This window comes from Macaca mulatta, chromosome 19 (assembly GCF_049350105.2).
Source record: "Macaca mulatta isolate MMU2019108-1 chromosome 19, T2T-MMU8v2.0, whole genome shotgun sequence".
Classification (NCBI taxonomy): domain Eukaryota; kingdom Metazoa; phylum Chordata; class Mammalia; order Primates; family Cercopithecidae; genus Macaca; species Macaca mulatta.
Genome location: NC_133424.1, coordinates 53,104,814 through 53,132,728, shown reverse-complemented (window position 1 = coordinate 53,132,728; position 27,915 = coordinate 53,104,814). Strand labels below are relative to the sequence as shown.

At 55.1% G+C, this 27,915-nt stretch overlaps 3 protein-coding genes and 1 long non-coding RNA gene across 19 annotated transcripts in view; 1 reads left to right on the top strand and 3 right to left on the bottom strand.

Annotated features, from left to right (window-relative positions):
• Window positions 1-27,915, bottom strand: part of LOC144337526 (uncharacterized) — a 211,581-nt gene that overhangs the window by 117,557 nt on the left and 66,109 nt on the right. The window lies entirely within an intron of this gene.
• ZNF574 (zinc finger protein 574) lies at window positions 92-14,589 on the bottom strand. Of its 4 annotated transcripts, none has more exon segments than NM_001194277.2 (2): window positions 92-3,253; window positions 11,749-12,376. In NM_001194277.2, a coding segment is annotated over 1 exon segment (2,691 nt). In that variant the 5' UTR covers window positions 3,234-3,253; window positions 11,749-12,376; the 3' UTR covers window positions 92-542.
• Window positions 6,051-9,922, bottom strand: LOC144337538 (uncharacterized). Its single transcript, XR_013410741.1, has 3 exons — window positions 9,512-9,922; window positions 7,979-8,061; window positions 6,051-6,776 (listed from the first exon to the last, which is right to left on the bottom strand). It is a non-coding gene; the product is annotated as an uncharacterized LOC144337538 (long non-coding RNA).
• Window positions 10,384-27,915, top strand: part of GRIK5 (glutamate ionotropic receptor kainate type subunit 5) — a 79,093-nt gene continuing 61,561 nt past the window's right edge. For 5 of the 13 annotated variants that reach the window (XM_028838861.2, XM_077982910.1, XM_028838860.2 and 2 more), the window contains exons 1-8: window positions 12,614-13,530; window positions 16,945-17,073; window positions 17,393-17,557; window positions 19,919-20,016; window positions 20,122-20,287; window positions 23,291-23,469; window positions 25,697-25,750; window positions 25,852-26,013. In XM_028838861.2, coding sequence (XP_028694694.2) covers window positions 16,995-17,073; window positions 17,393-17,557; window positions 19,919-20,016; window positions 20,122-20,287; window positions 23,291-23,469; window positions 25,697-25,750; window positions 25,852-26,013 — 903 coding nt within the window. In that variant the 5' untranslated portion in view covers window positions 12,614-13,530; window positions 16,945-16,994. Of the gene's footprint in view, window positions 10,547-12,613; window positions 13,531-16,944; window positions 17,100-17,283; window positions 17,558-19,918; window positions 20,017-20,121; window positions 20,288-23,290; window positions 23,470-25,696; window positions 25,751-25,851; window positions 26,053-27,915 lie in introns of those variants that run through there. The other 8 variants (XM_077982915.1, XM_028838863.2, XM_077982913.1 and 5 more) reach the window with 5 other exon arrangements.

The window sequence follows — 27,915 nt, the reverse complement described above, 5'->3', positions numbered from 1 at the left end:
TGTCAGAATCTGATTTCTCTGAAAGTTCCTGCCGCCAGCACAAGCACCCTTGAGCTTTTCCACAGAGCCAGGGACCTCTAGTGGCAAGAGTCATGCTACCTCCATCTAGCAGTAAAGTGAAGGCCCTGCTTGAGAGCCATGCCCATGAACAGCAGGTCATTCTCTTCAGCCCAGCAAATGTTTACTGGGCTTGTACTATCCCTGCTACCTGCCAGGCCCACTTCTGGGTGCTGGTGACGCAGCCATGAGAGGTAAGACCCGTGACTCCCAAATTCCACTCTATACACTGCTGGCAACTTGGTCTTTATTGATGGTTTCATTTTTGGGGTCACCAGTGCTAAGAGGTGGAAGGTGGGGGGGCACCTTTTTGTGTGTCAAGGACCCCAAAGCACCCACCTCAGGAGAGAATAAATCCAATTTAGAACTTACAAGGTGGTAGGGATGGGAAGAGGAAGGGACACAGTATGTACAGATGCTTAAGGGGATGCTGGAGGGCCTTCAGCAACAGGGCATGGAAGTGCTGAAGAGGAAGTCAGGCAGAGTCAGCCACTGATCTGGACCCCCTCGGCCTCGGCCAGAGGGTAGATCTCAATGGCTTCCACAAGGGGCAGCGCCTCCACAGCAGTCTCCATCACGGCCAGGCCAACGGCAGCCTCCGCCTCTGCCAGCTGCTGCCGCACAGCTGCCTGATGCTGCTGCTGATGGGTCTTGCGGTGCTTCCAGAGGTTGGAGAAGGAGCGGTAGCTCTTGCCACAGTCAGGGCAGGAGTAGGGTCGTTCGCCTGTGTGGATGCGGCGATGCTCTGCCAGGCGCATGGAGATGGCAAAGGCCTTGCCACACACTTCACAGGCAAAGGGCCGCTCACCTGTGTGCAGGCGCCGGTGGTCTTTCAGGTGGGTACTCTGACGGAACGCCTTGCCACAGTCTGGACATGGGTACGGCCGCTCACCTGTGTGGATACGCCGGTGCACCTGCAGTGATGTCTCTGTGCTGAACAGCTTCTTGCACTCGCTGCACTCTAGACCCCGGCGGCGGGCAGGGGTTGCAGGGGATGCTGTAGCAGTGCCTCCAAGGCCTGCTGGAGAGGCAACTGGTGCACGAGTGGCCCGTGGGGCTCGAGGGGCAGGAGGCTCCTTAGCCAGGACCTCTCCAGGCCCAGCAGCCGCATGGGCCGCCTCGTGTGCCTGCAGCCGAGCAGCTGAGCCCACTTTCTTGCCACAGGTGCCACACTCAAAGCGCCGTGGGGCCTGGGCAGCAGCGGCTGCACAGCGGTGCTCCCGGAGCCGCAGTGAGGAGGGGAAGGCAGCCCCACAGGATGGGCAGCGGTGGGGCTGGCGTCCGGCATGGACCACGAGCTGGTGCACCTCCAGCAGCCGGCGCAACAAGAAAGAGCGGGGGCATTCACGACACTTGTAGGGGTATTCACCTGTGTGATGGTAGCGGTGCATGAGCAGGCGGTAAGGGCGGTGAAAACGCACCCCACATTCCTGGCAGCGGTAGGGGAAGTGCTGGGCATGCACCAAGCGGTGCTGCCTCAGTGTGGAGCTCTGTGTGAAAGCCTTGCCACAGTCCCCACACCGATAGGGCCGCTCTCCTGTGTGTGTGAGCCGGTGGCGGGCCAGGTTGGCAGGCGAGTTGAAGGGCTTGGAACAGTCAGGGCAGGGGAAGGGCCGCTCCCCTGTGTGCGTGCGCAGGTGATTACGCACATGAGACTTCTTCTTGAACATCTTGCCACAAATGCTGCATTTATGGCGCCGCTCCAGCCGGTGCACAAAACGTTGGTGCCGGGTCAGCTGCAAGGCCTTTCCAAATTCACGGCTGCACAGGAGGCAGCGGTAGGTGCCTGGGGCAGCAGGCCCTGCTGAAGTCTCCTCAGACACAGGGGGCTCAGGGGCCTCTGGCTCTCCCGTCTCTGCGGGGGCTGGCTCAGGGAAACCAATGACAGGTTCCTCTGGTGGGACTGGTGTTGTGGGCAGAGGGACACCCCCTACCCCATGAGTACGCCGGTGATAAAGGAACTTGGTAAGGTTGACAAAGGTCTTTCCACACGGACATGAATGCAGAGGATTTGGGGTGTGGGCTCGCCGGTGGGCCAGGAGGAGGGCCTCTGTGCCAAAGGCCAGGCCACAGTCTACACACAGGAAGTGTGACTCGCTGCTGTGGTCTCCAAGGTGCTGGTCCAGACTGGAAGGGCTGGGGAAGACACGACTGCACAGGGGGCACTTAAAGACGCCCTCCCGGTGACTCCGCAGGTGCTGCTGTAGCTGGTGGGGTGAGAGAAACAGCTGGTCACAGGCTGAGCAGAAGAGCTCCTGTGTGGCTGCCCCGCCTGCTTCTCCACTGTTGTTCCTCCGGGCCCTGCGCCCCCGGCGATCCCGCCCAATGGCTTCACCATTGCGCAGCTCATAACTATGGTCAGAAGCTGGCACGGGGTCAGGCTGAGACACAGGCACCTCTGCAGGTGACGAAGCCTGCACCTCCTGCTGTAGGGCAGGCTCCTGAGACTCGGGGACAGGAGCAGGGAAGTGAGTGGCCTGGTGCTCCAGGAAATCCGCTGGCAGCTGGAAGAGCTGGGAGCACTCAGAGCACTTGTAGAGGAGCAGCTCCACCTCGGTCACCACCTCAGTGGTGGTGGCAGCGGCAGATGGGACAGTCGCCCCTTCCCCACCTTCTTCTGCCTTTCGATATGAGTGCTCCACAGCCACTCGGGCCTGGCCCACAGGAGGCCCTAGAACAACTGGGGACCCCAGGACAACAGGGGCAGGAGCCTTGGTGGGTGTAGCCCGGAGATGTGTCTGCCGGTGGTTCAGCCACAGCTCCTGGCTGGCAAAGAGAGCCTTGCAATCCACACATTCGTAGTGGATGGTGCTGGAGCTCAGGGGTGGTGCCTTGGGTGGTGGCTCAGCTGGCACTGCCTCCTGGGGTGTCATCATCTTCAGGTGCAGCTCCTGGTGCTCCAGGAGCTGGCTGGGCGACATCAGCAGTTGACCGCACTCCAGGCACTGGTACTGGCTCTCCTGCACAAGGGTCTGATAGAGGCCCGTGCCTGAAGCTGTGTCTGTGGCAACAGTGACTCCGGGGTCAGCCACGCCCACCAGCTCAAAGTGCTGCTGGGGCACGTGGGAGTTTTGGTGCATGAGCACCTCTTCCAGGGATCCATAGAGCTGGTTGCACTCAGAGCAGACATAGCGGTGCTCAATGTACAGGACTGTCTCCTCTGATTCCTCAGTCATGGCGGCAGCAAGGCCCTGGGCTGGAAGAGGGGACAGTGGGGACAAACCAGTTAGGTCACCGATTCCTCAGCTCTTCCCTTTATCACTCTCCACTCCCAATACCTTAGATCTATGCCCCCTCCAAGTTCTTCCTTCGATTTTTAAAATTCTGCTTCCCTCCTAATAATCCTTCCTCCCCTCAAGATAACAAACACCAAACACAAAATCTCCCAGGCAGTCCCTTCCCCAGGAATTTACCCAGTCTCACCTCTACATCAACTTGCATCAAATTCCACCCACCAGATCCTTGTAACCTGTTCAGTCCCCTCATCTCCCACACCTCACAGTGGGCCCCACAGTTACACCCAGCACATGGGAACCTCCACTCAGACCTCCTTCCACTGACTCCTTTTCTTAGCAACTCACATCACCCCATTCCTCTCCAAGGTACCCAACTGAAACCCCATATAGGCCTTCCCCACCTGTTTCTCCCAGCCACACCCCTCCCATGACCTCTGCTCCTTCTCCCAGGTTCTCAGACTTCTTTTTACACCCAGACCAAACTGCCCAACGCCCCACCACTCCACTTTCAGCACTGTACACGGTGCCACCCCTCCCCTTCACACGCAACTCCCCTGCTACCCACCAACTCTTCCTCGGGTGCCTGGATTCCTCACGTCAAACTATATCCCTTCTCCACAATCAGATTTTCTCACATTGGCCTAACCCATCTCCACACCCAGACTTTGCCCACCTTAACCACTTCATGATACCCAGCCCTGTTTAATTACTTAAACTCTTCTACAAATCAAGGCTCTCTCCAACCCTAATCCCCTATCCAGAATACCCAGACCCATTTTCACAAAGGCCTACTCCTCCCTGTTTCAGACGTAGACCCTTCCACCACCCTAACTCCTGTCTCCAGGGTATCTTTCCACTCTTTACATTCATCACCTCTTCTTTGTACCAAGACCAAATAGACAATTCTAATCCCCTTTGGGATACCCAGGTCCCCTCTTCCCATTGATTAAAACCCTTCCTATTCATACACAGCCACTCATTCAGGGACGCCCATACCCTCACTTCATATCAACCTATGCCTCTCTTGCAAACAGACCTCCCCCTGCCCCGGCAAATCCATCTCAGGAATATCCAGATCCTCCTTCACATTATTAACCCAATCTTTTTTAATTTGCGAGAAGACCCAACCCACCCTAACCCATTCTAGGGATGCTCAGACCCTCCTCTTCGTAGCAACATAAGTCCTTTGTGTAAAGATCCACACACACTCAACCCATTCCAGGGATATCCAGACCGTCTTTCACAACGGCTTAAGCTCCTTCTACACACACCCCTCCTGCTGCCCAAATCCCCTTTAGGGATACCCGGACCTCCTATTCTCATACAGAACCCCCATCACCACCCTACTCCAGCAGACAGACCCCTTTTCCTCACACTCAAGCCCCTCTCACTAGCCTACTACTTTGGGGGTACTCAGACCCCCAACGTCTTAGCAACCTCTCAGTCTCATTCCAGGAATTCCCAGGCACTCGTCACTTTAGCACACAGATCTCTCCCACCCTACTTCCTCCCCTTCCAATAACCAAATCCCATCTTCACCTTGGCCTAATTACCTGTACTTAAAAAAGACTACCTTTCCCGGCTCATTCTAGGAACACCCAAACATCCTTTTAAAATACACATAACCCTTCTTTGTACAGAGACCTCTCTCCACGTATTCCAAGGGTACCCAACCTCCTGATACATGGTTTAAGGCCTCTTCACATTATTTTAACCCCATCCGTTACAACTGGACTCCTCCTTAGTTCTAAACCGCTCCCTTGGGGATATCGATTTCCTAATATTTTTTCACACCAAAACCCCTCTCACTGCCCCAGTTCTTTCCAGGAAGAACTAGATATTTTCCCCCTCCACTAACTTAATTATCTTTCTCACGCCCTAAGCCCCTCACTGGGCACCCAAGTGCCTCTAACCGGCCCAGCCCCTTCGTCCTGGACTTGCCACACCACCAAGTCCTTTACCCCAAACCCTGGGGAGCGGCGGAGCCCTTCTGGGACAGCTCTGAGGCCTCCCCTTCCCGCCCAGGTGCCCCGCCAAAGCCCCAGCCCAAGCCCCGCCCCTCCTCACTCAGCCCCGCACGCGACTCCAGGCCCCTTCCCCACCTGCCGCTCGGGCCCGGCCCCCGCCTTGCTGCCCGCGCGCCCGGTCGGCCGTTGGTGCCGCTCCGCCCTAACTGCCCGGCGCGCACCCCCTCAGGCCCTCAGTGCGCAGGCGGCCTGGCGAGAGGAGGCCGCGGCGGCAGGGAGGGCAGCCCGGCTAGCCTTTGCGCGCCCGCTCGCGCTCACCTGCTTCAGCCGTCTCGCACGCCCCGGGCCCGGGCCCGGGCCACGGCTCCCCTTGCACGGCCACCCTAACGCTGCGCCCGCTCTAGCTCTCGCGTCGCCTCTCGCCTGCTCCGTAGCCTCACTCTCGCCCCCAGCTACCCTCAGCAACGCCCCTCCCACCTTCCTCCTCGGCCGCCGCACGGACGGCCGGACGCAACCAATCATCGCCCGCTCGGGCCCTGCCGTTCAGCCAATCGAAGTTCACGTCTCTGAGGCTTGGGCCAATAGTGAGGAGCATCGAGATTTCCCTCAGCGCCCAACCAATCCTTTAGCGACGTTCCCTCACCGGTCAGCCCTCGGGTGCATAGTGCCCGCCCCTTTAATCCTCCCTAGAGGATGCTCCTCCTCCTCCTTGACTCCGCCTCCGACGGCTCCAGTGGGCAACTCTGAGCGGAGGGCGGTGCGATGACGTCAGGCGGCGGAGCGCCGCCGCGGGCGCCATCTTGGGGACGCCATGAGGGAGTCAGCGTTGGGGTCAGGGAGAGGGAGGGAAAGATCCTGGGAAATTGAGGCACGCGGCACCCCGAGGGGTGGAACCGGGGAATGGAGGCACAGGAACGTTTGTGGTTTCCCCGAGGGTCAGAGGGAGAAAGTGAAACCACTTAGCGTGATGGGGCGAGGGCAAACTGCATTCAGTGCCAGTCACTGAGAAAAGAAACCAAGGCTCCAGACTCACTTTATTAAAAGGAGGGAAATGAAGGCGACAGGAAGAAACAGGGTAAAGACCGAGGGGACTTTTGGGAAGTGGAGAGAGGAGAAATGTCAGAGGGGAAGCAAGGAAAGCGAGGATATCGAGAAAAAGAAGAAGCAAGGACAGACAATTTCACTGGAAGAAACAGGGAATGTGGCGGGTAGAGGACCTGAAGGACAATCGGGGTGAGAGCCTGAAGGAAGTGAGCCATTAGCGGGCGGACTCCACTCCACCTCCTTCCGGGGTGACTCTGACCCTTACACCTCGAGAGCGGGGCCCCATGTGTCCAAGGGGCTCTGGCCATTCCTACTCACCTCGTTCCTGCGCCCCTCAGGGCCTTGGGAGGGAGTTGCCCCAGTACTGTTAGAAACGTTTCCAGGCAGGGCGCCGTGGCTCACGCCTGTAATCCCAACAATTTTGGGAGGCTGAGGAGGGTTCATCACTTGAAGTCAGGCGTTCGAGACCCACCTGGCCGGCCGGGCGCGGTGGCTCAAGCCTGTAATCCCAGCACTTTGGGAGGCCGAGACGGGCGGATCACGACGTCAGGAGTTCGAGACCATCCTGGCTAACACGGTGAAACCCCGTCTCTACTAAAAAATACAAAAAACTAGCCGGGCGAGGTGGTGGGCGCCTGTAGTCCCAGCTACTCGGGAGGCTGAGGCAGGAGAATGGCGTAAAAACCCGGGAGGCGGAGCTTGCAGTGAGCTGAGATCCGGCCACTGCACTCCAGCCTGGGCGACACAGCAAGACTCCGTCTCAAAAAAAAAAAAAAAAAAAAAAAGAGACCCACCTGGCCAACCTAGTGAAACTACCATCTTTGCTAAAAATACAAAAAATTAGCTGGGTGTGCTGCCTTGTGCCTGTAACCCCAGCAACTCGGGAGACTGAGGCACAAGATTTGATTGCACCCAGGAGGCCGAGGTTGCAGTGAGCCGAGATCGTGCCACTGCACTCCAGCCTGGGCGACAGAGCAAGGCTCCATCTTAAAAAAAAGAAACGTTTCCAGACCTACTCCCTGAACCCAAGCACAGAGGAGTTTCAGTTTCTCGGATGAGGAAACTCACTCTCAGAACTCTTATTTATTTACCTACCTGATGCCAAAAGCCACTATGGGATGCGTCTCACGGTGAGACCCGGGACCAATTCATCAGCTTTGCTATGGTCATTTAGTCATTAGATGTCCTAACCTCATGGATTAAATTATCTAACAGCAGGCCTGTGTAGTTAAAACAGATTGCCGGATTGGAATCCTGGTTCTAGGGCAAGTCAACTATCCTGAGCCTAAGTTTCTAATCTGTGAAATGGGGCTAATCACAACCCATCTCATGGTGGTTGTGAGGCACAGAGTAAAAGACATCTAGGAGTTACTCTTTATTTTATTTTATTTTATTTATTTTTGAGACGGCAGAGTCTTGCTCTGTCACCCAGGCTGGAGTACAATGGCGCAATCTCGGCTCACTGCAACCTCCACCTCCCGGGTTCAAGCGATTCTCCTGCCTCAGCCTCCTGAGTAGCTGTGACTACAGGTACTTGCCACCATGCCTGGCTAATTTTTTTATTTTTAGTAGAGACGGGGTTTCACCATGTTGGCCAGGGTGGTCTCAATCTCCTGACCTCATGATCCACCTGCCTTGGCCTCCCAAAGTGCTGGAATTGTAGGCGTGAGCCACTGCACCTGGCCTATTTTTTTAATTTAAGTTTTTGTTTTGCTTTGTTGTTTTCTGGAGAGGGATCCTGTCGCTCATCGCCCAGGCTGGAGTACAGTGGCATGATCTCAGCTTACTGCAACCTTCGCCTCCTGGGTTCAAGTGATTCTCCTGCCTAAGCCTCCCGAGTAGGTGGGACTACAGGCACACACCACCACTCCCGGCTAATTTTTGTATTTTTAGTAAAGACGGGATTTTGCCATGTTGGCCAGGCTGGTCTCAAACTCCTGACCTAAGATGATCCACCCCCAACTCGGCCTCCCAAAGTGTTGGGATTACAGATGTGAGCCACTGTGCCCAGCTCCTAATTTTTTTTTTTTTTTTTTTTGAGACAGTGTAGCTCTGTCACCCAGGCTGGAGTGCAGTGGTGTGATCTCAGCTGACTGCAACCTCTGCCTCCCAGGCTCAAGCAATTTTCAGCCTCCTGAGTAGCTGGGATTACAGGCATGTGCTGCCATGCCCGGCTAATTTTTCATATTTTTTGGTAGGGACGGGTTTTTGCCATGTTGGCCAGGCTGGTCTTGAACTCCTGGCCTCAAGTGGATCTGTCTACCTTGACCTCCGAAAGTGCTGGGATTACAGGCATGAGCCACCGTGCCCGTTTTTTGTTTTTTTGTTTTTTGTTTTTGTAGAGATAGAGTCTTACCATGTTGCCCAGGCTGTCTCAGAACTCCTGGGCTCAAACCATCCTCCTGCCTTGGCCTCCCAAAATAGTGGGATTACATGTGTGAGCCACTGTGTCTGGCCAGTTGTGATTTTTATTAGTATCTCTAGGAGCCTAATGATAATAACTAACATCTCTTGAGTGTATTATGACGTGCTAGGTATTATGCTCAATGTTTACATGCATTATTCAGTTTAATCCTCTCAACAATCATGTAAGGGAGAAACTGTCATACTGACTTTACAAAACATCGAGGCCCAGAGAAGTAACTAGTCGTGGTTCCCATAGTTAGGAAGAGTCAGGATTCCAACCCAGGAGTTGACCTTAAGGTCTCCATTCTTGGCCCCCAGGCTCACCTGCCTGGCAGGTGGGAAGTTCAAGTGGTTCGATGTTGAAGGGATGAATGCAAGAAGTAAAGGAAAGAGCTGGTGGAAATTAGTGAGCTAAAGCTAGGCTTGGCCTGCTTTGAAGCAGTCTGGGTTTGCCCTTAGGGCAAAATCACCTGGGATAGGTGCCAGAGAAGTGGAAGCCATGCTCAGTTTTTGACAGGCTGTGTGACCTTGGGCAGATTCTTGCTCCTGCTGAAACTTCCTTTTCCCCACTTGAAAATCTGAGGATCGGGCTGGGTGCGGTGGGTCACACCTGTAATCCCAACACTTTGGGAGACCCAGGCAGGCTGATCACCCGAGGTCAGGAGTTCAAGACCAGCCTGACCAACATTGAGAAACTCCGTCTGTACTAAAAATACAGAATTAGTCGGGCATGGTAGTGCATGCCTATAATCCCAGCTACTCGGGAGGCTGAGGCAATAGAATCACTTGAACCCCAGAGGCAGAGGTTGCAGTGAGCCAAGATGGCGCCGTTGCACTCCAACCTGGGCAACAAGAGCAAAACCCCATCTCAAAAAAAAAAAAAAAAAAGAAGAAAGAGGGCCGGGTGGCCGGGCGCGGTGGCTCAAGCCTGTAATCCCAGCACTTTGGGAGGCCGAGACGGGCGGATCATGAGGTCAGGAGATCGAGACCATCCTGGCTAACACGGTGAAACCCCGTCTCTACTAAAAATACAAGAAAATTAGCCGGGCGAGGTGGCGGGCGCCTGTAGTCCCAGCTACTCGGGAGGCTGAGGCAGGAGAATGGCGTGAACCCAGGGGAGCGGAGCTTGCAGTGAGCCGAGATCGCGCCACTGCACTCCAGCCTGGGGCACAGAGCAAGACTCCGCGTCAAAAAAAAAAAAAAAAAAAAAAAGAGGGCCGGGCGCGGTGGCTCAAGCCTGTAATCCCAGCACTTTGGGAGGCCGAGACGGGCGGATCACGAGGTCAGGAGATCGAGACCATCCTGGCTAACACGGTGAAACCCCGTCTCTACTAAAAAATACAAAAAACTAGCCGGGCGAGGTGGTGGGCGCCTGTGGTCCCAGCTACTCGGGAGGCTGAGGCAGGAGAATGGCGTGAACCCGGGAGGCGGAGCTTGCAGTGAGCTGAGATCCGGCCACTGCACTCCAGCCTGGGCGACAGAGTGAGACTCTGTCTCAAAAAAAAAAAAAAGAAAAGAAAATCTGACCGGGCGTGGTGGCTCACACCTGTAATCCCAGTACTTTGGGAGGCCGAGGCAGGCAGATCACGAATCAGGAGATCAAGACCATCCTGGCTAACATGGTGAAACCCCATCTCTACTAAAAATACAAAAAAATTAGCGGGGCGTGGTGGGGGGCACCTATAGTCCCAGCTACTCGGGAGCCTGAGGCAGGAAAATGGCGTGAACCCGGGAGGTGGAGCTTGCAGTGAGCTGAGATCGCGCCACTGCACTCGTTTGGGCAACAGAGCGAGACTCCATCTCAAAAAAAAGAAAGAAGAAAATCTGAGGATCCAGGTAACTTCTCAGGCCTTTTGCTTGGACTTCCCAACTTGATTTGGGTTGTGTAGGTCTCTCTTCTCTCCAGATGATATAGGAATAAGCTGAGGCCTGGACTGGTCTTTCTGGAGGTGGTAGCACAGGACTGGCTAGGATTTCGGGGACAGGTTAAATTTAGAGTGGATGGTGGTCATTATTATTTTTTGTGTGTGTGTGAGATAGAGTCTCGCTCTGTCTCCCATGCTGGAGCGCAGTCGCATGATCATGGCTCACAGCAACCTCTGCCTCCTAGGTTCAAGCAATTCTCGTGCCTCAGCCTCCCAAGTAGCTAGGACTAAAGGAGCGTGCCACCAGGCCTGGCTAATTTTTGTATTTTTAGTAGTGATGGGGTTTTGCCATGTTGGCCAGGCTGGTCTTGAACTCCCAACCTCAGGTGGTCCACTTGCCTCGGCCTTCCAAAGTGCTGGGTTTACAGGAATGAGCAACCGCCCCGGTTGAAAGGATGGTGTTCTGTGTTGAAGTCCTGCATAAGCAAAGTCCCAGAGGCAGGTGTGAGTCTGGGCTTTTAGGCCTGGCTGAAGCTGAGTGTGGTGTTTGAGGGGTGGGTATAGATGTTGACCAAGTGGGGTAAGCAGGTGTGTGCAAAGTTGGTGGTCCTTCAGTGTCAGATATATGTGTCAGATGTGTGTCCAGGATGCCCCACATGCCAGCTTGCAGAGGGCTTCCCGTGCTAGGCTGGCATGTGGTCCAGGAGTTGCCATGTGCCAGCTGTGTGTTCGAGGCATGCGGTCACATGTGCTGTGGGCTGCACGTGAGTGTGTCAGTGTCTCCTCCCCATCACGAGCATCGGGGGTGGTGGTGAGTCACGGGCTCAGCCTTCAGTGCCAACTGTCATGTTTCTTCCCCCCAAATTTCACCCCCCCAGCCAGCCATGCACCACCCACCCCCACTCCAAGATCTGTGTCGCTTCTCTCTTCCATCCCCCTACCCTGCTCAGCTCCTTCTGAGAGGCTTAGAGTGTTCCCTGAGAAGGAGTCTCCCACTTCTCCTGGCTCTGCCCTCCAGCTCCCTGTCCTTCTCTTATCCACCTTTCCCACTGCCTCTCTGCTCCTGTGACTAGATAATGAGGGCCCCTTCTCTCCACCCACTCATCTCTGTGGGTCCCAAGGATTTCTCTGTGCACCACAGGGAATTCCCATACTCACCACCCATCCCCTCACCTCTATAGGAGCTATTTCTATTGGGAGAAGCTTGCCCCGCATCTCCAGGCTGGCAGCTCCTGCCTCAGTGGCTCTCTTGTGTCTATGAGCCACATCCTTGTCTTTGTGGTCCCCTGGTGTCTGTAGGCCTCCCTTGTTTCTGTGACCTTCTTCGGCTCTCCTTGGCTGTCTCCCTGCCCTGTGGACCGCTCCCCATATCCGAGGAGTGGTTTCTGTTTCCAGGGGCCTCTCTCGTGTCTCTGGCTTCTCCCCTGTTTTCCTTCACGGGAGGTCTCTGTGTCCACATACTGCCCCTTGTCTCCGAGGTCCTTTTGCTTGTCTGTGCAGGCTGCTCCCTTGTGTCCATGGGCCTTTCTTTCTTATCCCTGGGCTTTTCCTGTCCTTGTGGGGTTTATGGGCCTCAGCCCACTTCTCTGGACAGTCTTGATGGCTGTCTCTCTTCTCTTCATTTCTCTTCATCTCTGTAGCCCTCTCCCCTCATCTCAGTGGCCTTCTACCCAGGTCTCCTTGCCTCCCATCTCTGTGGGCTCCTGTGCCCAGGGCTGTCTGGGCAGGGCGGTGGCATGGGGTGGTAGAGGGGGTGGCTCGGGGGTGGGCCTTCCATCCAATGCAGCTCCGTCTTCTCATCAGCATTCTCCTCGCGGGGGGGCCCCCATCCCCAACCAATACGGGCTCCCCCTCCCCCGACTCCCCTCCCTACTCGCTCACTGCCTGCCTCCCTCCCTTCCTCCTGCCCGCCCTCCTCCCTGCCTCCCTCCCTCCCTCTTCTCTCTCCCCACAACCCCCCAACCCTACCCCCCCCGCGCTCCAGGACCCAGCGCGGGCGGCAGGCGGGCAGGCAGGCGGGCAGGCAGGCGGCGGCCTCAGAGGGGAGACTGAGCGGTGGCGGCAGCAGTGGCGGCAGCCAGCGGCGGGGAGGCAGGCCCAGCCGGGGACTGGAGCCGGCGGCTTCTCCTCACAGGGGACCAGGAGTCTGTGACCAGGCCCTCCCACTGAGGCCCAGCACCGGGAGCCCCTGGGACACCCCACCCTCCTCCGCCTTTCTCTTTCACCTGCTCCTCTCCATCCTCCTCTCTCTCCTCCCTTTCTCTCCACTTCATTTGCCCCCTTCTCGGCCTCTCTGGGTCTCCCAGCTCTCCATCCTCCCCAGCCCTCCACTCCCGGGCTCTCCTCGCCCCCAGCATGCTTTTCCCGTGGGGGCTGAGGGCTTGAGGACTCCGGGCCCTTGCCTCAACCAGGGCAGGGCCCAGGCTCCAGGGGGGAGGGGGGAAGGGGGCGGCCCCCTCCCCCAGCAGGCCCTCCCCTCCCCCACTTCTCCTGATGGCCGGCTTCCTTTTCTCCACCCAGTCCTCGCCCCCTGTGGCCCCCCCAGGTCGGCCCGGCTAGGGGAGGGGGCGGGGGCCCTTTCCTGGGCCAGCTTCCCCCTCCCCCGGCTTTGCCTGTGCCCCCCCTTCCGTTTTCACCTTCCTCTCCTCCTTTCCTCTCTCCTTCCCCTCCATTTGCTCCTTCCCCCTCTCCTCTCTCCCCTTCTCTCCTCCATTTTCTCCTTTCCCCTTCCTCCCCCTCCCTGGCCCGCCCTCTCCTCTTCCACCTGTCCTTCCTCCCTGCTTCTGTGGAGCCACCGTTTTGGATTAGTTGGGGGCCACCGCCAGCGGCGGGGGAGGGGGCCCTGTGGACTGCCCTCTCCCCCCGCCCAGCCCCACCGCCACCCAGCGCCGGAGCACCTCCCGTTGTCGGTCCTCGGGCCTCGAGGGAGCCCAGCCCTCCGTCCCACCAGGATCCGTGAGTGTCTGCAGGGCGGGGATTGGGCTGGGTTCTGGGTCCTGGAAGGCTGGGCTTGGTGCTGCCTGGCAGGGGGGCACCACATTCTCCCCGTTCTCCGGACTGGCAAGTACCCTCCCCCACTAGGGGCCTGCTCTGCGCCCTCCATCTCCTCAGTGTCCATTCACCTCCACCTCTTCTCACCCCTTATTCTGGGTACATGCTCACTGCCACCCCCAGCTTTCCAGCTTTGTGGGTCCTACTGGGCTGACTGCTCTTACTCGGGCTCTGACTTACCCCGGGCCCCTGGCATGTCTGTGCCCCTGCTGTCTCCAAGCCTCCGTCCTGGTCCCAGACTGGCTCTTTCTGTTCCTCTGAGCCTCATCCTCTGCCTGCCTTCGGTGGGCCCTGGCCCTGTCCCCATCCCATCCAGTCTCTGTCTCCTGGAGATGTCTTTCCGCTTTTGAGCCCCCATTTTCTGTGTCTCTTGGGCCCCTCTCTGACTCTGTCCAACTTCTCTCTTCGCTGTTAACCCAGGCTGCTCTCAGCATGTCTCTGTTTAGATCCCTGTCTCTGTCAGAACTCCTCCACCCTGGCTTCCCTCTCTCCGAGTCTCCTTTGGCAGGTCTCTTTCCACTTCTCTTTCCATTCTGTGCCTCCGCTCACCTGTCCTCCTCCCTCTCTCTGCCTCTGGGCTTGGAGGCTGTCTTCCCTCTGTCACTTTTCCACCTCTTTCCCCCAGATCCACTCTGGGTGCCCGGCTCCTCCGTCCCTCCCTCCTCAGCTGCTGCCCCACTGCTCCATGGTCCATGCTGACTTTTCCTGGCTGGTCCAACTCTTTCTACTCCCATTCTCTCTCCCCACTTTTGTGTTACCTCACTTGGCCTTTCTGTTCCCTTTTCTCTCCATATCTGGGGGCTTTCGGGCCCCAGGATCTCCTGCTCCCCTGCACGGCTTTCCTGAGTGTCTTGGGGTGGCTGTGCCTCTGTGTGGGTCTAGCCCCTCCTGCAGGCGCTTGCCCTGTCCCTGCCTGTGCCCCTCTAGTGCACTCACTCCATCTCCCCACCTCTGTTGCTCTCCCTGACTCCCCCTTTCTGTCTCCCAGTTGCTTTTCCCCCTTGCTCCTTCCTCTTCTATGGGCCTGCTATGCAGCTGTGACATACTGTCTTTCTTTCCGACTGGCCATCTCTCTTTGCAGAGTTTGGCCGTTTCTCTCCTTCTCCCAAGTCTTGTACCTGCTGCTATTTCTTTATCTCCCTTTGCCTTCTCCCTCACCCCGTGTGCCTTTGCTGGCCCTCCTTGCCTCTCACCTTTGCTGATGTCTCTCCTGTGCCCACTGTTGCTCAGCTCTCTGCTGGGTTTTGACCTTTATCTGGCTTTGCCCAGTCTCTGGGGCTATGAGTCCTGGGCCTGCCTGACACCCTGCCTGCCCTGTCTCTGTCTCCTTTGATGTCTCGCTTCTAGGCCGTGTCTGTCTCTTGCTCTCTCACTTAGCCTCAGTTCCTACCTCTTGGGCTGTCTTTCTGTGTATCTGTGTCCACCTGCTGCCCCTCAACCCTGTCGTGTAGTCTTTTTCTCTGTCCACTCCCACCTTTGGCTGCCACCTGTGGGTTCCTGTCCTTCTGCCCCATCTTTCCTTCAGTCTTTCTGTCCTTTGTCCTCTGCTCCCTGATTTTCTTCAGGAGTCCCTGGTGTCTCAGGATGACCCACTCCCCTCCTGCCTCTCTCCTAGCCCCGCCCTTCACACTCCTCCCACTGTGAGCGCCTCTTCCCGGTCTCCCAGCATCCCTTGCGCCTCCATCCTTGACAAGCCTTCACCGTAATCCACATTATAGTTTGCAGTCCCCAGCCTGTCCATCATGCCTTCCCACCCGGCACTCTCTCCTTCTCAGAGGCCCAGAGGGCGGTGACTTGCTCAAGATCACGCAGTGAGTCTGGGGCAGAGCTGAGACTGATCCCTGGCCTGGGTTTTCCAGGCCACTTGAGATGGTCAGAAGGACTTGTGCCTCTATCCTTCCCTCGAAGTTCTCATTCCAGTTTCACCAGCTCAAGCTGTCCTTCCATGGGGACTGAGTGGGGTCCGGTGTCCAGGCCCACCTCACAGCATTCTGGGCCCCCCACAGTAACCCTACTCCATGGAAACCCAAGCATCCCTTCCCTTGGGGCACAGCCCTCAGCCAGAGGGAGCGGAGCTGTGCGTCTGGCCGAACTGGTTGCCCTGCAGAAGGCCGGGGTGCCTAGAGGAATCCCTGACTCCATAGGAGTGGAGAGTTGTGAAGAGCAAAAATGTACCATCTTCCCCTTTACTTCTGCTCCCCAGCAGGGTGGGGGGCAGCGGTTTGGCACCAACTTCTGGCAGGCAGCTCACTCCCTGCCTTGCTAACTCCTCCCTTCCAGCTCTTCCTGTTTGTATCCAAGTCGGTTCATATCTTTTCTCCATCCTCTGTCTCCGTCTTCCTGTGTCTCACCTGTGACTTGGTTTCCACCTCTCCAGCCTGTCCCTCTCTCTTCCTCTCCCTGCTCTGTCCTTTCTTTATCTTGCCTCCTCATCCTCCTGTCTCTCCCCTCTTTCTCCCTTCTTGTCCTCTTCCTAGCTCCTTGTAACTCTCTTCTTTTCTCTCCATTTCTACCCCCATTTTCCTATTGTCTTGTCTTTGTCTTCCCTTGTATTTCTATTTATTTTGTCCTTTCTCTTTTTCTGAGTCTCTGTCTTTCACTTCTCTAAGCCTCTCTTTCACTTTCTCTGTTTCCTCCCTTCTCTCTCTTTGCTTATTTATTTATTTATTTATTTATTTTTTAGCTCTTTTACTGCTCTGGGTCCATTCATCTATGGGGCTCTGTGTGTGCCTCTCTCTCTTTTTCTCCATCTCTCCCGAAGTTTCTTAACTCCTGGATACTCTCCCCTCCAGACCTCGGATGTCCAGGCCTCTCTCCCCATGGGATTGTGGGAACCAGGGACGTCAGGAAGTGGCAAGTGAGGCCTGGGATGGGGTTGCCTAGCAACCACCGCATCCTCTCCAGCCGGTTTCTGTTGCCTAGTAACGGCTGCCTGCCCAGAGACAGGGGCGGGACTGGGTGGGGGGTGGCACTTCCTGGTTTCCTATTAGGGTGGGGCTGGTCCCAGGAATTCACTCCTACCTGAGAACCTTGCACGCCTCCCTCCTGTTTTGGTAGCTGGGCCCATCCTCTCTCTTGCAGCCTGTCCCACTCAGCACCTGAGCACTGTGACCTCCGCTCTCCTCTCTGAGCTGAGCTTCCCTTCTCGCAATGCCCTCAGTATTGCCAGCTTCTGAACAGAGCAGGGCTCTGCAGAGCTGTGAACTGCTTGCCAACAATGTCCCCAAGGCTTCTGTGATCACCCCATCCAGCAGGCCTCCAAGGGGTTCCATCCCACCACATAGTAATCTCCCCCTGGGCTGGGGGGTCTCCCTGTAGGTGGCGAGTGGGGGCCGCGGCAGCTGCGTCCCCATGAGGAGGGGAGGAAGATGCCGGCTGAGCTGCTGCTGCTGCTGATTGTTGCCTTCGCCAGCCCCAGCTGCCAGGTGCTCTCATCACTGCGCATGGGTGAGGCCCTCCCGCACCCTGCCCCTGTGTCCTCAGAGACCCTCCCGTCAGGCCCTGGGGTTCCTCTGGGGACCCATGCATGCCAGTCCCTCAGGACCTGGGTCTCAACTCTCTTCAGCAGCAAGGAGTCCCAGCCTCCAGTTCCTCCTTCCCCCAGGACCCAGGAGTCCAGACCCCTAGCTCCTACCAACCTCAGATCCAGGTGTCTAGACCCCTGGTCCCTACACCTACCTCACCCTAGAGCCCAGGAGTCCAAGACCCCAGCCCCCTCCTTCCTCATGACTCAGGAGTCTGGTCCCCAACCCCTGTGTACCCTCAGCTGCAATCCTGGATGATCAGACAGTGTGTGGCCGCGGTGAGCGTCTGGCCTTAGCCCTGGCCCGGGAGCAGATCAACGGGATCATCGAGGTCCCAGCCAAGGCCCGAGTGGAAGTAGACATCTTTGAGCTGCAGCGGGACAGCCAGTACGAGACCACGGACACCAGTGAGCGGGGCCTTGGGGGCATGGGGTGAGGCAGGGCAGGCCGGTGGCCCTCAGTCCATCCCTTTGCCCCTGGCTTCTGGCCTGGTCTTGTCCTCTTCTAGCTCCATCTTCCCCCTTCCTTTGTGTTTGTCTTTGCCTTCTTCCGAGACATGGCTGCTGCTGGGCCTGGAGGTTGGAGAAGAGGGAGAGCATAAGCCCCAGGTCTGCTCTGGAGGAGCGCAGGGTGGCATTGGAAAGATAAGCCCTGTCATCCCAGCTGGCCATGGATGCTTGTTAGCCCCCAGAGCTTAATAACAAGCCCCAGGCATGGAGGGCAGGAGGCTTGCGCGAGGGTCAGCAAAGGCATTCTGGAGAAAGCTAGTCTGAAGCTGGGCTCTGAAAGGTGAACAGGATGTAGAAGGAGTGGCATGGCTCCAAGCACAGCCGGCCACATGACGGGGGTGTGGAAGTGTCTATGGAATACTAATGGGCTGAATGTTCGAAGGTGTCACTTGAACAGATGTGCTGCAGTTAGACCTTCGGAAGATGCTGCCTTAAAACATGTTTTAGACAGGTTTCTTTCCTGCAGGCCTTATCAGAGGCTTTATGGTGTTACTGCATGTTTCAGATTACTAAGAGGGAGAATGGGGTATGGCGTTTCCCAGGCTTTTTTGGCTGGTGTAGCACAGAGTATAATTTGGGAGAAGCTGGGATGGAGGGTGAGGAGGCAGATGGCATTCCAGGCATGTGCCTAGAGTCTGGAGATGGGGTGGGGATCAGGGTGGGAGCAGAGGGAAATATTTGGAGCCAAGGAATGAGGGTGTGTGGGGTTGAGCCCATCCTGAATCCACCTGGATTCAGGGCATATTTGGAGAGATTGTGAGAGATTTCAGAGCTAAGTGTGAGGCAGTAGGAAGCGAGGCTGTGCAGGCTGTCAGGCCGGCTCAAGGAGGCTAGAGTGCTGGGGTGAAAGATGCCGCCTTCACCCACAAGCACTGAGAAGCCATTGATAGGTCTATACCAGGGAGCAAGGCTTCTGGAAAGAGAATCTGGAGGCTGGATTTGGGTAATGAGTGAGAACTCTGGTATATGTCTGAGTTGAGAGTCCTAAACTAGGGCAGGGACCAAGGGGTTGAAGAGAAGGGGACAGATGTGAGATATTTGAGGACAAAGAAGAGATAGGATGTGGTGACTAATTGGCTGTCAGGAGAGAGATTGAAGGCAAGGACCATTTCCAGGCATCTGGTCTGTGTGGATGGTGGGGCCCTCACCAGTGTGGAAGGTCCAGAAGGAGCCAATTTGGAGGAAATGAGGTGTTCAGTTATGACACCTTTAGTTAGAGGTGGCAGAAACCAAACTCAGCCTGGTTTAAGGAAAAAAGAGAACATATTAGCAAATGTCACTAAAAGACCTACAGACACATTTCAGGCATGGTCGAATCCAGGTGTTCAAACGATGGCCTAGGATTGTTTCAGGCATGGCTGGATTCAGGTATTCAAATGACATCCTGGAGAATCTCTCTTTACTTTTGAGGCCTGCTTTCCTCTGAGTTGGCTTTATTTTCAGAAATGCTGTCTCAGCTGGTGGTGAGATGGCCCCAGCAGCACCAAGCTTACATCTCACCAGTTTAGCAAACCCAGTGATAATTGTAGCAAAAGACCTGGGGAAGGTGCTCCATGGTCTGATTTGCGCGCATACATATCTCTGAACCAGTTGCCATGGCTAGAAGAATGGAGTTCTGTGACTCCCCAAGGCCTGCATCAGGTGCCAGTCAATCATGGGAACACTGGACTGAAGGGTGGGGATAGTTCCCCCAGGAGAAGTTAGGGTTCTGCCGTGAAAACAGGCACTGGACAAGCAAAAACAGCAGCTTTCCACCTCCCAGTCTCGAGACACACGTGTCTAAGAAGGAAGAGAGCAGAAGAAAGAGGAGGAAGTAGGTAAAGCAGGAGAGTGGTGTTTGGAATATGAGGAGGCTCCAGGGGACCTGGGCTGCGGGGTCAGGGGAGGAGGTAGTGAGTGCACCGTGGGTTGTGGCATGGCTGAAAAGATTGAGAACAACAGCGGCTGAGGCACTAGGCACAGGCTTTGCAGGCAGAGGAGGCCCCTGGTGTCTCTTTCTCTTTATCCCTTCCTTTGATCTCCCTTGGCCTGACCTGTCCCTCTGTTGCTGTGTCCTCATCTCTCTCTGTCTCATGCCCCCTCATGTTCACTTGTTGGGTGGGGTCAGAGACTGTCCTTCTGGGTCCCGGATGGCAGAAGAGGATCAGGCAGTTGCCAGTGTCTGATCCTCTCCTGGGCCATGGGGGCTCCCTGAGAGATGGGGAAGGAGAGGAGGCAGGGGGGTCCCTGACTCTGTGGTCTCTTCCCCTTCCCTTGCAGTGTGTCAGATCTTGCCCAAAGGGGTTGTGTCTGTCCTCGGGCCCTCCTCCAGCCCAGCATCTGCCTCCACTGTGAGCCATATCTGTGGAGAGAAGGAGGTGAGGTGGGGAGCATGGGCCCAGGGCTTTGCAGGGAGTGGGTCCCTGGGAGGCAAGGGCTGGGCGGAGAAGCAGGATGGAGGCCAAAGTTTCCTCTCTGTCCAGATCCCCCACATCAAGGTGGGTCCCGAGGAGACACCCCGCCTTCAGTACCTTCGCTTCGCATCTGTCAGCCTGTACCCCAGTAACGAGGACGTCAGCTTGGCAGTCTCCCGAATCCTCAAGTCCTTCAACTATCCCTCGGCCAGCCTTATCTGCGCCAAGGCTGAGTGTGAGGGAGAACTGGATGTTTTGTTTTCTGTTCCCCAGACACCCCTTCCCAAGAGATCTGGTGTCCCACATAGTGGTTCACTGCCCGCTAGTTAGAACCCTGGGGCACCCAGACACCAGGCTCTTCTCCCATCTTCAGAAACCGAGGCCTCTGGTTCCACAGACCCCTTCTCTCCTCAAAGAGATCCATTTAGTCCCCAGATGGTGACTAAGCACCTGTCATGTCAAGGCCCTCTGCTAGGCCTGGGCGTGGTCCCTGGGTGCTTGGAACTCCAGTTCTAGTGGAGGTCATTGGTCATTGAGCTGTTGTGATACAGAGTGGTACGTGTGCTGCCAATGGGCATGTGGAGCCTCTGGTATCACATAGGAGGGATCCTAATCCATCTGGGAGGTTCAGAGCCTGTGCCTATGAGAAAGAGACATCCAAGCTGAACCTGAGGGGTGTGGGAAGAAAGAGGGAACAGGTTCTAAGCAGAGTGTGGCAAGGGCAGAGGTAGAGGGCCCAGGGAGCATGGCCCTTCAAGAGGCTTACAGATGCTCCCAGTGGCTGAAATATGGGAACAACGAAGCAAGAGATGATGGGAGCCATGGGAGGTCCCCATGCAGGGCAGGGCGAGGGGACAGGGTCAGATTCGTGTTCTAGAAAGAGTGCTTAGGCTGCAGTGTAGAGAACAGGCTGGAGAGTGACAAGAGGGGTGGCAAGGAGACAAGCGAAAGGCAGGGAGAGGCGACACTGGTCTGGGCCCAGGTGGTGGCAGTTGGAATGAGGGGGCCAGGGTGATGTGAGAGGCAGTGACGGAAGGAAGAGGGTGGGGCTAGGGATGGTGTGAGGCCTCTGCCAAGGAGGAACACTATTCATCAGGGGCACACGTTGGGCGTGGTGTGTCTTTGAGACATTCATGTGAGATGTCTGGTAGACTGGTGGATTTGTGGGTATGGAGCTTGAGGCAGGGAGGGACTGTGCTCCGTAGCCTCTAGAAGGAATTCCTCCTTCAAGAAGTATTTACTGGGCCAGGCGTGGTGGCTCACACCTATAATCCTAGCACTTTGGGAGGCCAAGGTGGGAGGATGGCTTGAGGCCAGGAGTTCAAGGCCAGCCTGGGCAACATGGTGAGACCCCATCTCTTAAAAAAATTTTATTGAGCACCTGCTCTGTGCCAGGCACTGCTCTTGGTATTAGGGGTCAGCCATGGGTGAAGTAGTCCAAGTACATTCTGATGAGAGGACTTGGGCAAAAAACACCACAAATAAGTGTATTACATGGTTAGAAATAGTGAGTTCTATGGAAAAGTAGAAATGACTTATGAAGAAGGGTGTGGGCGTGGGGTGCAACTTTAAATGAAATGGTGGGCGAGGGCCTCATTGAGAAGGTGACGTTGGAGTAGAGACCTGGAGGAGGGGAAGGAGGGAGCCATGTTAGGATGTGAAAGAAGAGGGTTCCAGGCCAAGGGAATAGCCAGCGTAAAGGCTGCAGGACAGGAGCAAGACTGTGGTGTGTGCAGAACAGCAAGGAGGCGGTGTGGCTCAAGCCCAGAGAGTGAGTGGTGGGGAGAGGAAGGGCTGTGGGCTGGGTGGTTTAAAAAAAAAGTATTTATGGAGCAGCTGCTATGTGCCAGGCCCGGCTCTTGGTATTAGGCTATTAGGGATCAGTCTGTACTCTAGTGTCTCAATGAGTCCCCCGCCCACCATTTCATTTAAAGTTGTACCCCACACCCACACTAGACTCCCAGTCTTCATAACTCACTTCTGCTTTAACGTAGAACTCATTACTTCTTTTTTTTTTTTTTTTTTTTTGAGACGGAGTCTCGCTCTGTCGCCCAGGCTGGAGTGCAGTGGCCGGATCTCAGCTCACTGCAAGCTCCGCCTCCCGGGTTCACGCCATTCTCCTGCCTCAGCCTCCCAAGTAGCTGGGACTACAGGCGCCCGCCACCTCGCCCGGCTAGTTTTTTGTAGTTTTAGTAGAGACGGGGTTTCACTGTGTTCACCAGGATGGTCTCGATCTCCTGACCTCGTGATCCACCCGTCTCAGCCTCCCAAAGTGCTGGGATTACAGGCTTGAGCCACCGTGCCCGGCCAGAACTCATTACTTCTAACCATGTAATGCACTTATTTGCGGTATTTGTTGCCCCACTCATCTCCTCATCCTGTACCCGGTCTGCTTCACTCACGGCTGACCCCCAATACTAAGAGCAGAGCCTGGCTCAGAGCACATGCTCAACAAGCACCTTTTTTTTTTTTTTTTTTTTTTAAAGAGATGGTGTCTCACTATATTGGCCAGGCTGGTCTTGAACTCTTGCAGTCTGGGCAGTAACAAGGGGGTGAGGTGGGCAGATTGTGTGGGGCCTTGGAGGCTGTGAGGACTTCGGCCTCAATGACTCTGACTGAACTGAGAAGTCATTCGAGGGTTTGGGGCAGAGGAGGAGCACATCTGACCCGCATCATTCTGGCTGCTGTGTATGGAACAGACTCAGGGGCAGGCTTGGGGATTGCAGCAGGCAGGAATTGGTAGTGGCTCAGGGCAGGGTGGTGACAGTGGCATGGGGTAAGGGGATCTGATGTGTTTGGAAGGTAGGGCCTTGATGGATTGGGTGTGAAAGAGAGGAAGCCAGAGTTTTGGCCTGAGCGACTGGCACACTGGAGATGCTGTTCACCAACACGGGAAAGCCGTGGTGGTTGAGCAAGGAGATTAAGCATGAGATGCCTGTCAGACCCCCAGTGAGGGGTCAGGAAGGTGGCAGAGACAGGAATCTGGAGTTCTAGGAAGAGGTCTAGGTTGGGATTTTAATTGGGGAGGGCCCAGGCTTCGAGTCCCCAAGCCCATTACCCCATGGGATCCAGCTGCCCCATGTCCTTGCACACCCTCGAGTCCTCTGCCCAGCTGCCCCATGTCCTTGCACACCCTCCAGTCCTCTGCCCAGCTGCCCCATGTTGAGGAAGAGTGAGTGTCTGTGCCATGCCTGGGTACCTAGAAGGGCTCCAACCCAAGGCCCCACCCCTCCCTCAGGCCTGCTGCGATTGGAGGAACTGGTGCGTGGCTTCCTCATCTCCAAGGAGACGCTGTCAGTGAGGATGCTGGACGACAGCCGGGACCCCACGCCACTGCTCAAGGAGATCCGTGATGACAAGGTGTCCACCATCATCATCGATGCCAACGCCTCCATCTCCCACCTCATCCTCCGTAAGGTGAGCCCCCCACCTCTAATTTCCCAAAGGACTGGGGCCAGAAACTTGGGGTGACTGAGCAAGTCACCCAATGCCATGGGCCTCAGGAGTCAAAAGGGGGCTTCAAGACCTTCTTCTTCCGTGAAGATGATAATTGTAAAGTTTGTCTCTCAGCCTGCCTGCTTCCTGGTTGTGTGGTCCTGGGCAGTCACCCCATCTGCCTGTGTATAGTCACTGTTCAGTGGGTTGTGAGGATAATGAGTGAGTGGCAAGTAAAGTATGTAGGGCAGTGCCTGGCCCAGAGTCAGATCTGGCTACATCGTAGCACTGAAGGATTTTTAAACATTTTTTTTATTGAGCTCTGTGTTAAGGTGTTTTTGCATGTATTTTTTTTCTTTTTTTTTTTTTTTTTTTTTTGAGACGGAGTCTTGCTTTGTCGCCCAGGCTGGAGTGCAGTGGCGAAATCTCAGCTCACTGCAACCTCCGTCTCCTGGGTTCAAGCGATTCTCCTGCATCAGCCTCCCAAGTAGCTGGGACTATAGGCACCTGCCACCACACCTGGCTAATTTTTGTATTTTAGTAGAGATAGGGTTTCACCATATTGGCCAGGATGGTCTTGAACTCCTAGTAACCTAGTGATCTGCCTGCTTTGGTCTCCCAAAGTGCTGGAATTACAGGCGTGAGCCACCGCACCCGGCCAGTAACCAAATTTGTATTATTTATTTTTCTCTACTTTTTTTTTTTTTTTTTATTAAAACCGTATGTCAGCTAGGTGCAGTGGCTCATGCCTATAATCCCAGCACTTTGGGAGGCCGAGGCGGGCAGATCACGAGGTCAGGAGATCAAGATCATCCTGGGTAACACAGTGAAACCCCATCTCTACTAAAAATACAAAAAAATTAGCCGGGCGTGGTGGCAGGTGCCTGTAGTTCTACCTACTCAGGAGGCTGAGGCAGGAGAATCGCTTGAACCTGAGAGGTGGAGGTTGCAGTGAGCTGAGATTGCACCACTGGACTCCAGCCTGGGTGACAGAGCAAGAGTTGGTCTCAAATAAAAACAAAAACAAAAACAAAAAACCCACATATCACTGCTGGCTGTAGCCCACAGGAAGTGCGAACAGAATCCACTGGGTTCTTGAGACAGGATGACTTAAGGAAGAGGTTTCAGGTTTGGGAGCCAGGCAGGCCTGGGCTGGGATCCTGTCCCCTCCTGTGCCAGCCGTGTGAACAGTTGTCTCTTCCCTTTCCAAGCCTGCCCTTCCCTGACACCCACGTGATGAGAGCCCAACTCCTGCCACCCAGGAAATGCAAGCTGGTGCCCTTTAATTTTATAATTCTCGTGGGGGGACAGACTTGGGTGCTTCTGGCAGGAAGAATTTTTCCAGCTTTGTTTTCCTTGAGGACTATGAGAAAAGGGGCTCAAGAATGAATCTTGACATTCAAACTGGCTGCTATTATTGCAAAGCACTCTTAAAGATTGCAGGGAATCGATTTTCTGACCTTATGCCTGGGCTGAGCCCTACACATTAGCAGCCCAACCTTGGCTTTTGGAGAGTGTAGGGCTTAAAATTAAGGCTCTCCTCTCCGCTGGGCCTGGTGGCTCACACCTGTAATCCCAGCACGATGGGAGGCCAAGGCAGGAGGATTGCTTGAGGCCAGGAGCTTGGGACCATAGCAAGACCCCATCTCCACAAAAAAAAAAAAAAAAAAAAAAAAAAAATTTTCAATTAGCTGGGCATTGTGGTGCATGCCTATGATTCCAGGTACTCAGGAGCTGAGGTGGGAGGATCACTTAAGCCTGAGAGGTCAAGGTTTCAGTGAGCTATGATCCACTGTACTCCAGCCTAAGTAACAGAGCAAGATCCTATCTTTATAAAAATAATAATTCCCCTTCCTGCCCTATTTCTGAGACTTCTTCTTACCTGTCTCCAGAAGGAAATCTTGTAAGTGCCTTCATGAGAGATGGGGGCGTTTGGGGACCCTATTCTCTCCTCTAGCAAAATCTCCATCCCACCTGGGACAGCAGTCAGCATGGCAGGACACCAGGGACTAAGGCCTCCCTCTGCCCCCACTTGTCTCCTCCTCCCTGTCTGTCTATCTCTGAGCATTTCTTACTTTACTGTGTTTCCCATGGGATGTCTTCTCACCAGGTCTGTCTCTAAATCTCTCTTCCTCTCTTGAGTCCTCCCCATCTCTGCCTGTGGGTCTCTGTCTCTCACTCTGCCTCTTTGCCTCCCTGTGTTTTCCAGGCCTCAGAACTGGGAATGACTTCAGCGTTTTACAAGTACATCCTCACCACCATGGTGCGTAGGCGTTCTGGCCCCTCTCTGCCCCCACTTCCCTCCCACCACAGCTGTCCCACTTAGGTCTCGGCCCCAGGCCTCACCACCTCTTCTGGTCCCAGGACTTCCCCATCCTGCATCTGGACGGTATTGTGGAGGACTCCTCCAACATCCTGGGCTTCTCCATGTTCAACACATCCCACCCCTTCTACCCTGAGTTTGTCCGCAGCCTCAACATGTCCTGGAGGGAGAACTGTGAAGCCAGCACCTACCCAGGCCCTGCGGTGAGCACACAGATACCCAGTCACACCCAGAGACACTCTGTGCACAGATACTTCTGGGACCCCCTTTCAGACCTCGCTCAGATCATGCTCAGAACCCTCTCGCCTCCCTGAGGCCTCGTGGTGTGGCTTTGTGATGCACTGGGGCCATGTCCTCCTCTCCCTCTACCTCCCACACCACTCTGGCCATACCAGCTCCTCAAGGTGCCTCTGATGCCCCAAGCACAGGTGCACCTCAGGGCCTCTCCACACCCTCTTCCCCCTGCTTCCCGTGAACTTTCTGAGAGAAGCAGTGGGTCGCTCCCCATCACTAGGACATTGCTCCAGTGTCCCCTCAGGTATAAGATTTTTCCTTCCTCCTACTGTTTAAAAAATGGTAAACTTGGCCTGGCGTGGTGCCTCACGCCTGTAATCCCAGCACTTTGGGAGGCCAAGGCAGGCAGATCACCTGAGGTCAGGAGTTCAAGACCAGCCTGGCCAACATGGTGAAACCCCACCTCTACAAAAGTATAAAAATTAGCCGGGCGTGATGGCAGGTGCCTGTAATCCAGCTACTTGGGAGGCTGAGGCGGAAGAATCACTTGAACCCAGGAGGCGGAAGTTGCAGTGTGCTGAGATCGTGCCATTGCACTCCAGCCTGGGTGAGAGAGTGAGACTCTGTCTCAAAAAAAAAAAAAAAAGGGTAAACTGGCCAGGCATGGTGACTTACACTTGTAATCCCAGCACTTTGGGAGGCTGAGGCAGGAGGCTCACTTCAGGTCAGGAGTTCAAGATCAGCCTGGCCAACATGGCGAAATCCTGTCTCTACTGAAAACACAAACATTAGCTGGGTGTGGTAGCACGTGCCTGTAATCCCAGCTACTTGGGTGGCTGAGACACAACAGTTGCTTGAACCTGGGAGGTAGAAGAGGTTGCAGTGAGCCAAGATTGTGCCACTGCACTCCAGCCTGGGTGACAGAGCAAGACTCTGTCTGAAAAGAAAAAATAAAAAAGGTAAAGTATCTACTTTTTCACCCCTCCCTGCCTTGTCTTTTTCCGTAGCACTTATATTTGCTTATTTCATCACGATGTGGCTTACTGTATATTAGACTTACATAGAGATATGGATTTGAGGACTGTAAGTTCCATGAGGGCAGGGGGTTCTGTTTATTTTGTTCATCATTGTATCCCCAGTACTTAAAACAGCATAACTCATAACAGGTGTCTGATAATAGATGTTGAATAAATACCAGCATACAGAAGATGCATATTTATATGTATTTGTTCACTGACATCTACTCAGATACCAAGACACCAAGACACTTCTACGCAGAGTGCACATGGACACCAAGCTGTCTAGTCAGTTGGGTCCACACAGGGACATCACACGCCCCAACACAGAGGCACATTTGTGTGTACTCCTGTGCACATCTACACAACACAGATACTCAGACCTTCACACTAACACAGCTAGGGCACACCCTAACAAGCACACACAGTGGTTGTGTCACAGCTTGGTGGCCAGAGTGTATGGGACGCTCACTGTGTGCCAGGTGCTGTTCTGAGTGCTTTACAGGCGTTATGTCACCAGATCCCCACAACAGCACATGAAGGTAGAGATTACTATTATCCTCATTTTACAGAAACGGAAGCTAAGGTTCAGGGAGGAATGAGGACTTAGCCCTGTCACAGAATGAGAAAATAGCAGAGCCGGGCCTCTAGCTCTGAGCCACCTGCCTCCCAGGCCTGGGACCAACCATTAAATGCTCCTACCTTTCTGACACCACCCCCACCCTTCGTATAGATGAATGGGCATGGTCATCCAGCCCCACTCATGTAAACATGTCCCAGACACACTCAGATGGGGACTGTGGCCATCTTCCCTGGCCTGCATCACCCAGATTGCCGGACATACCTGCCCATGCA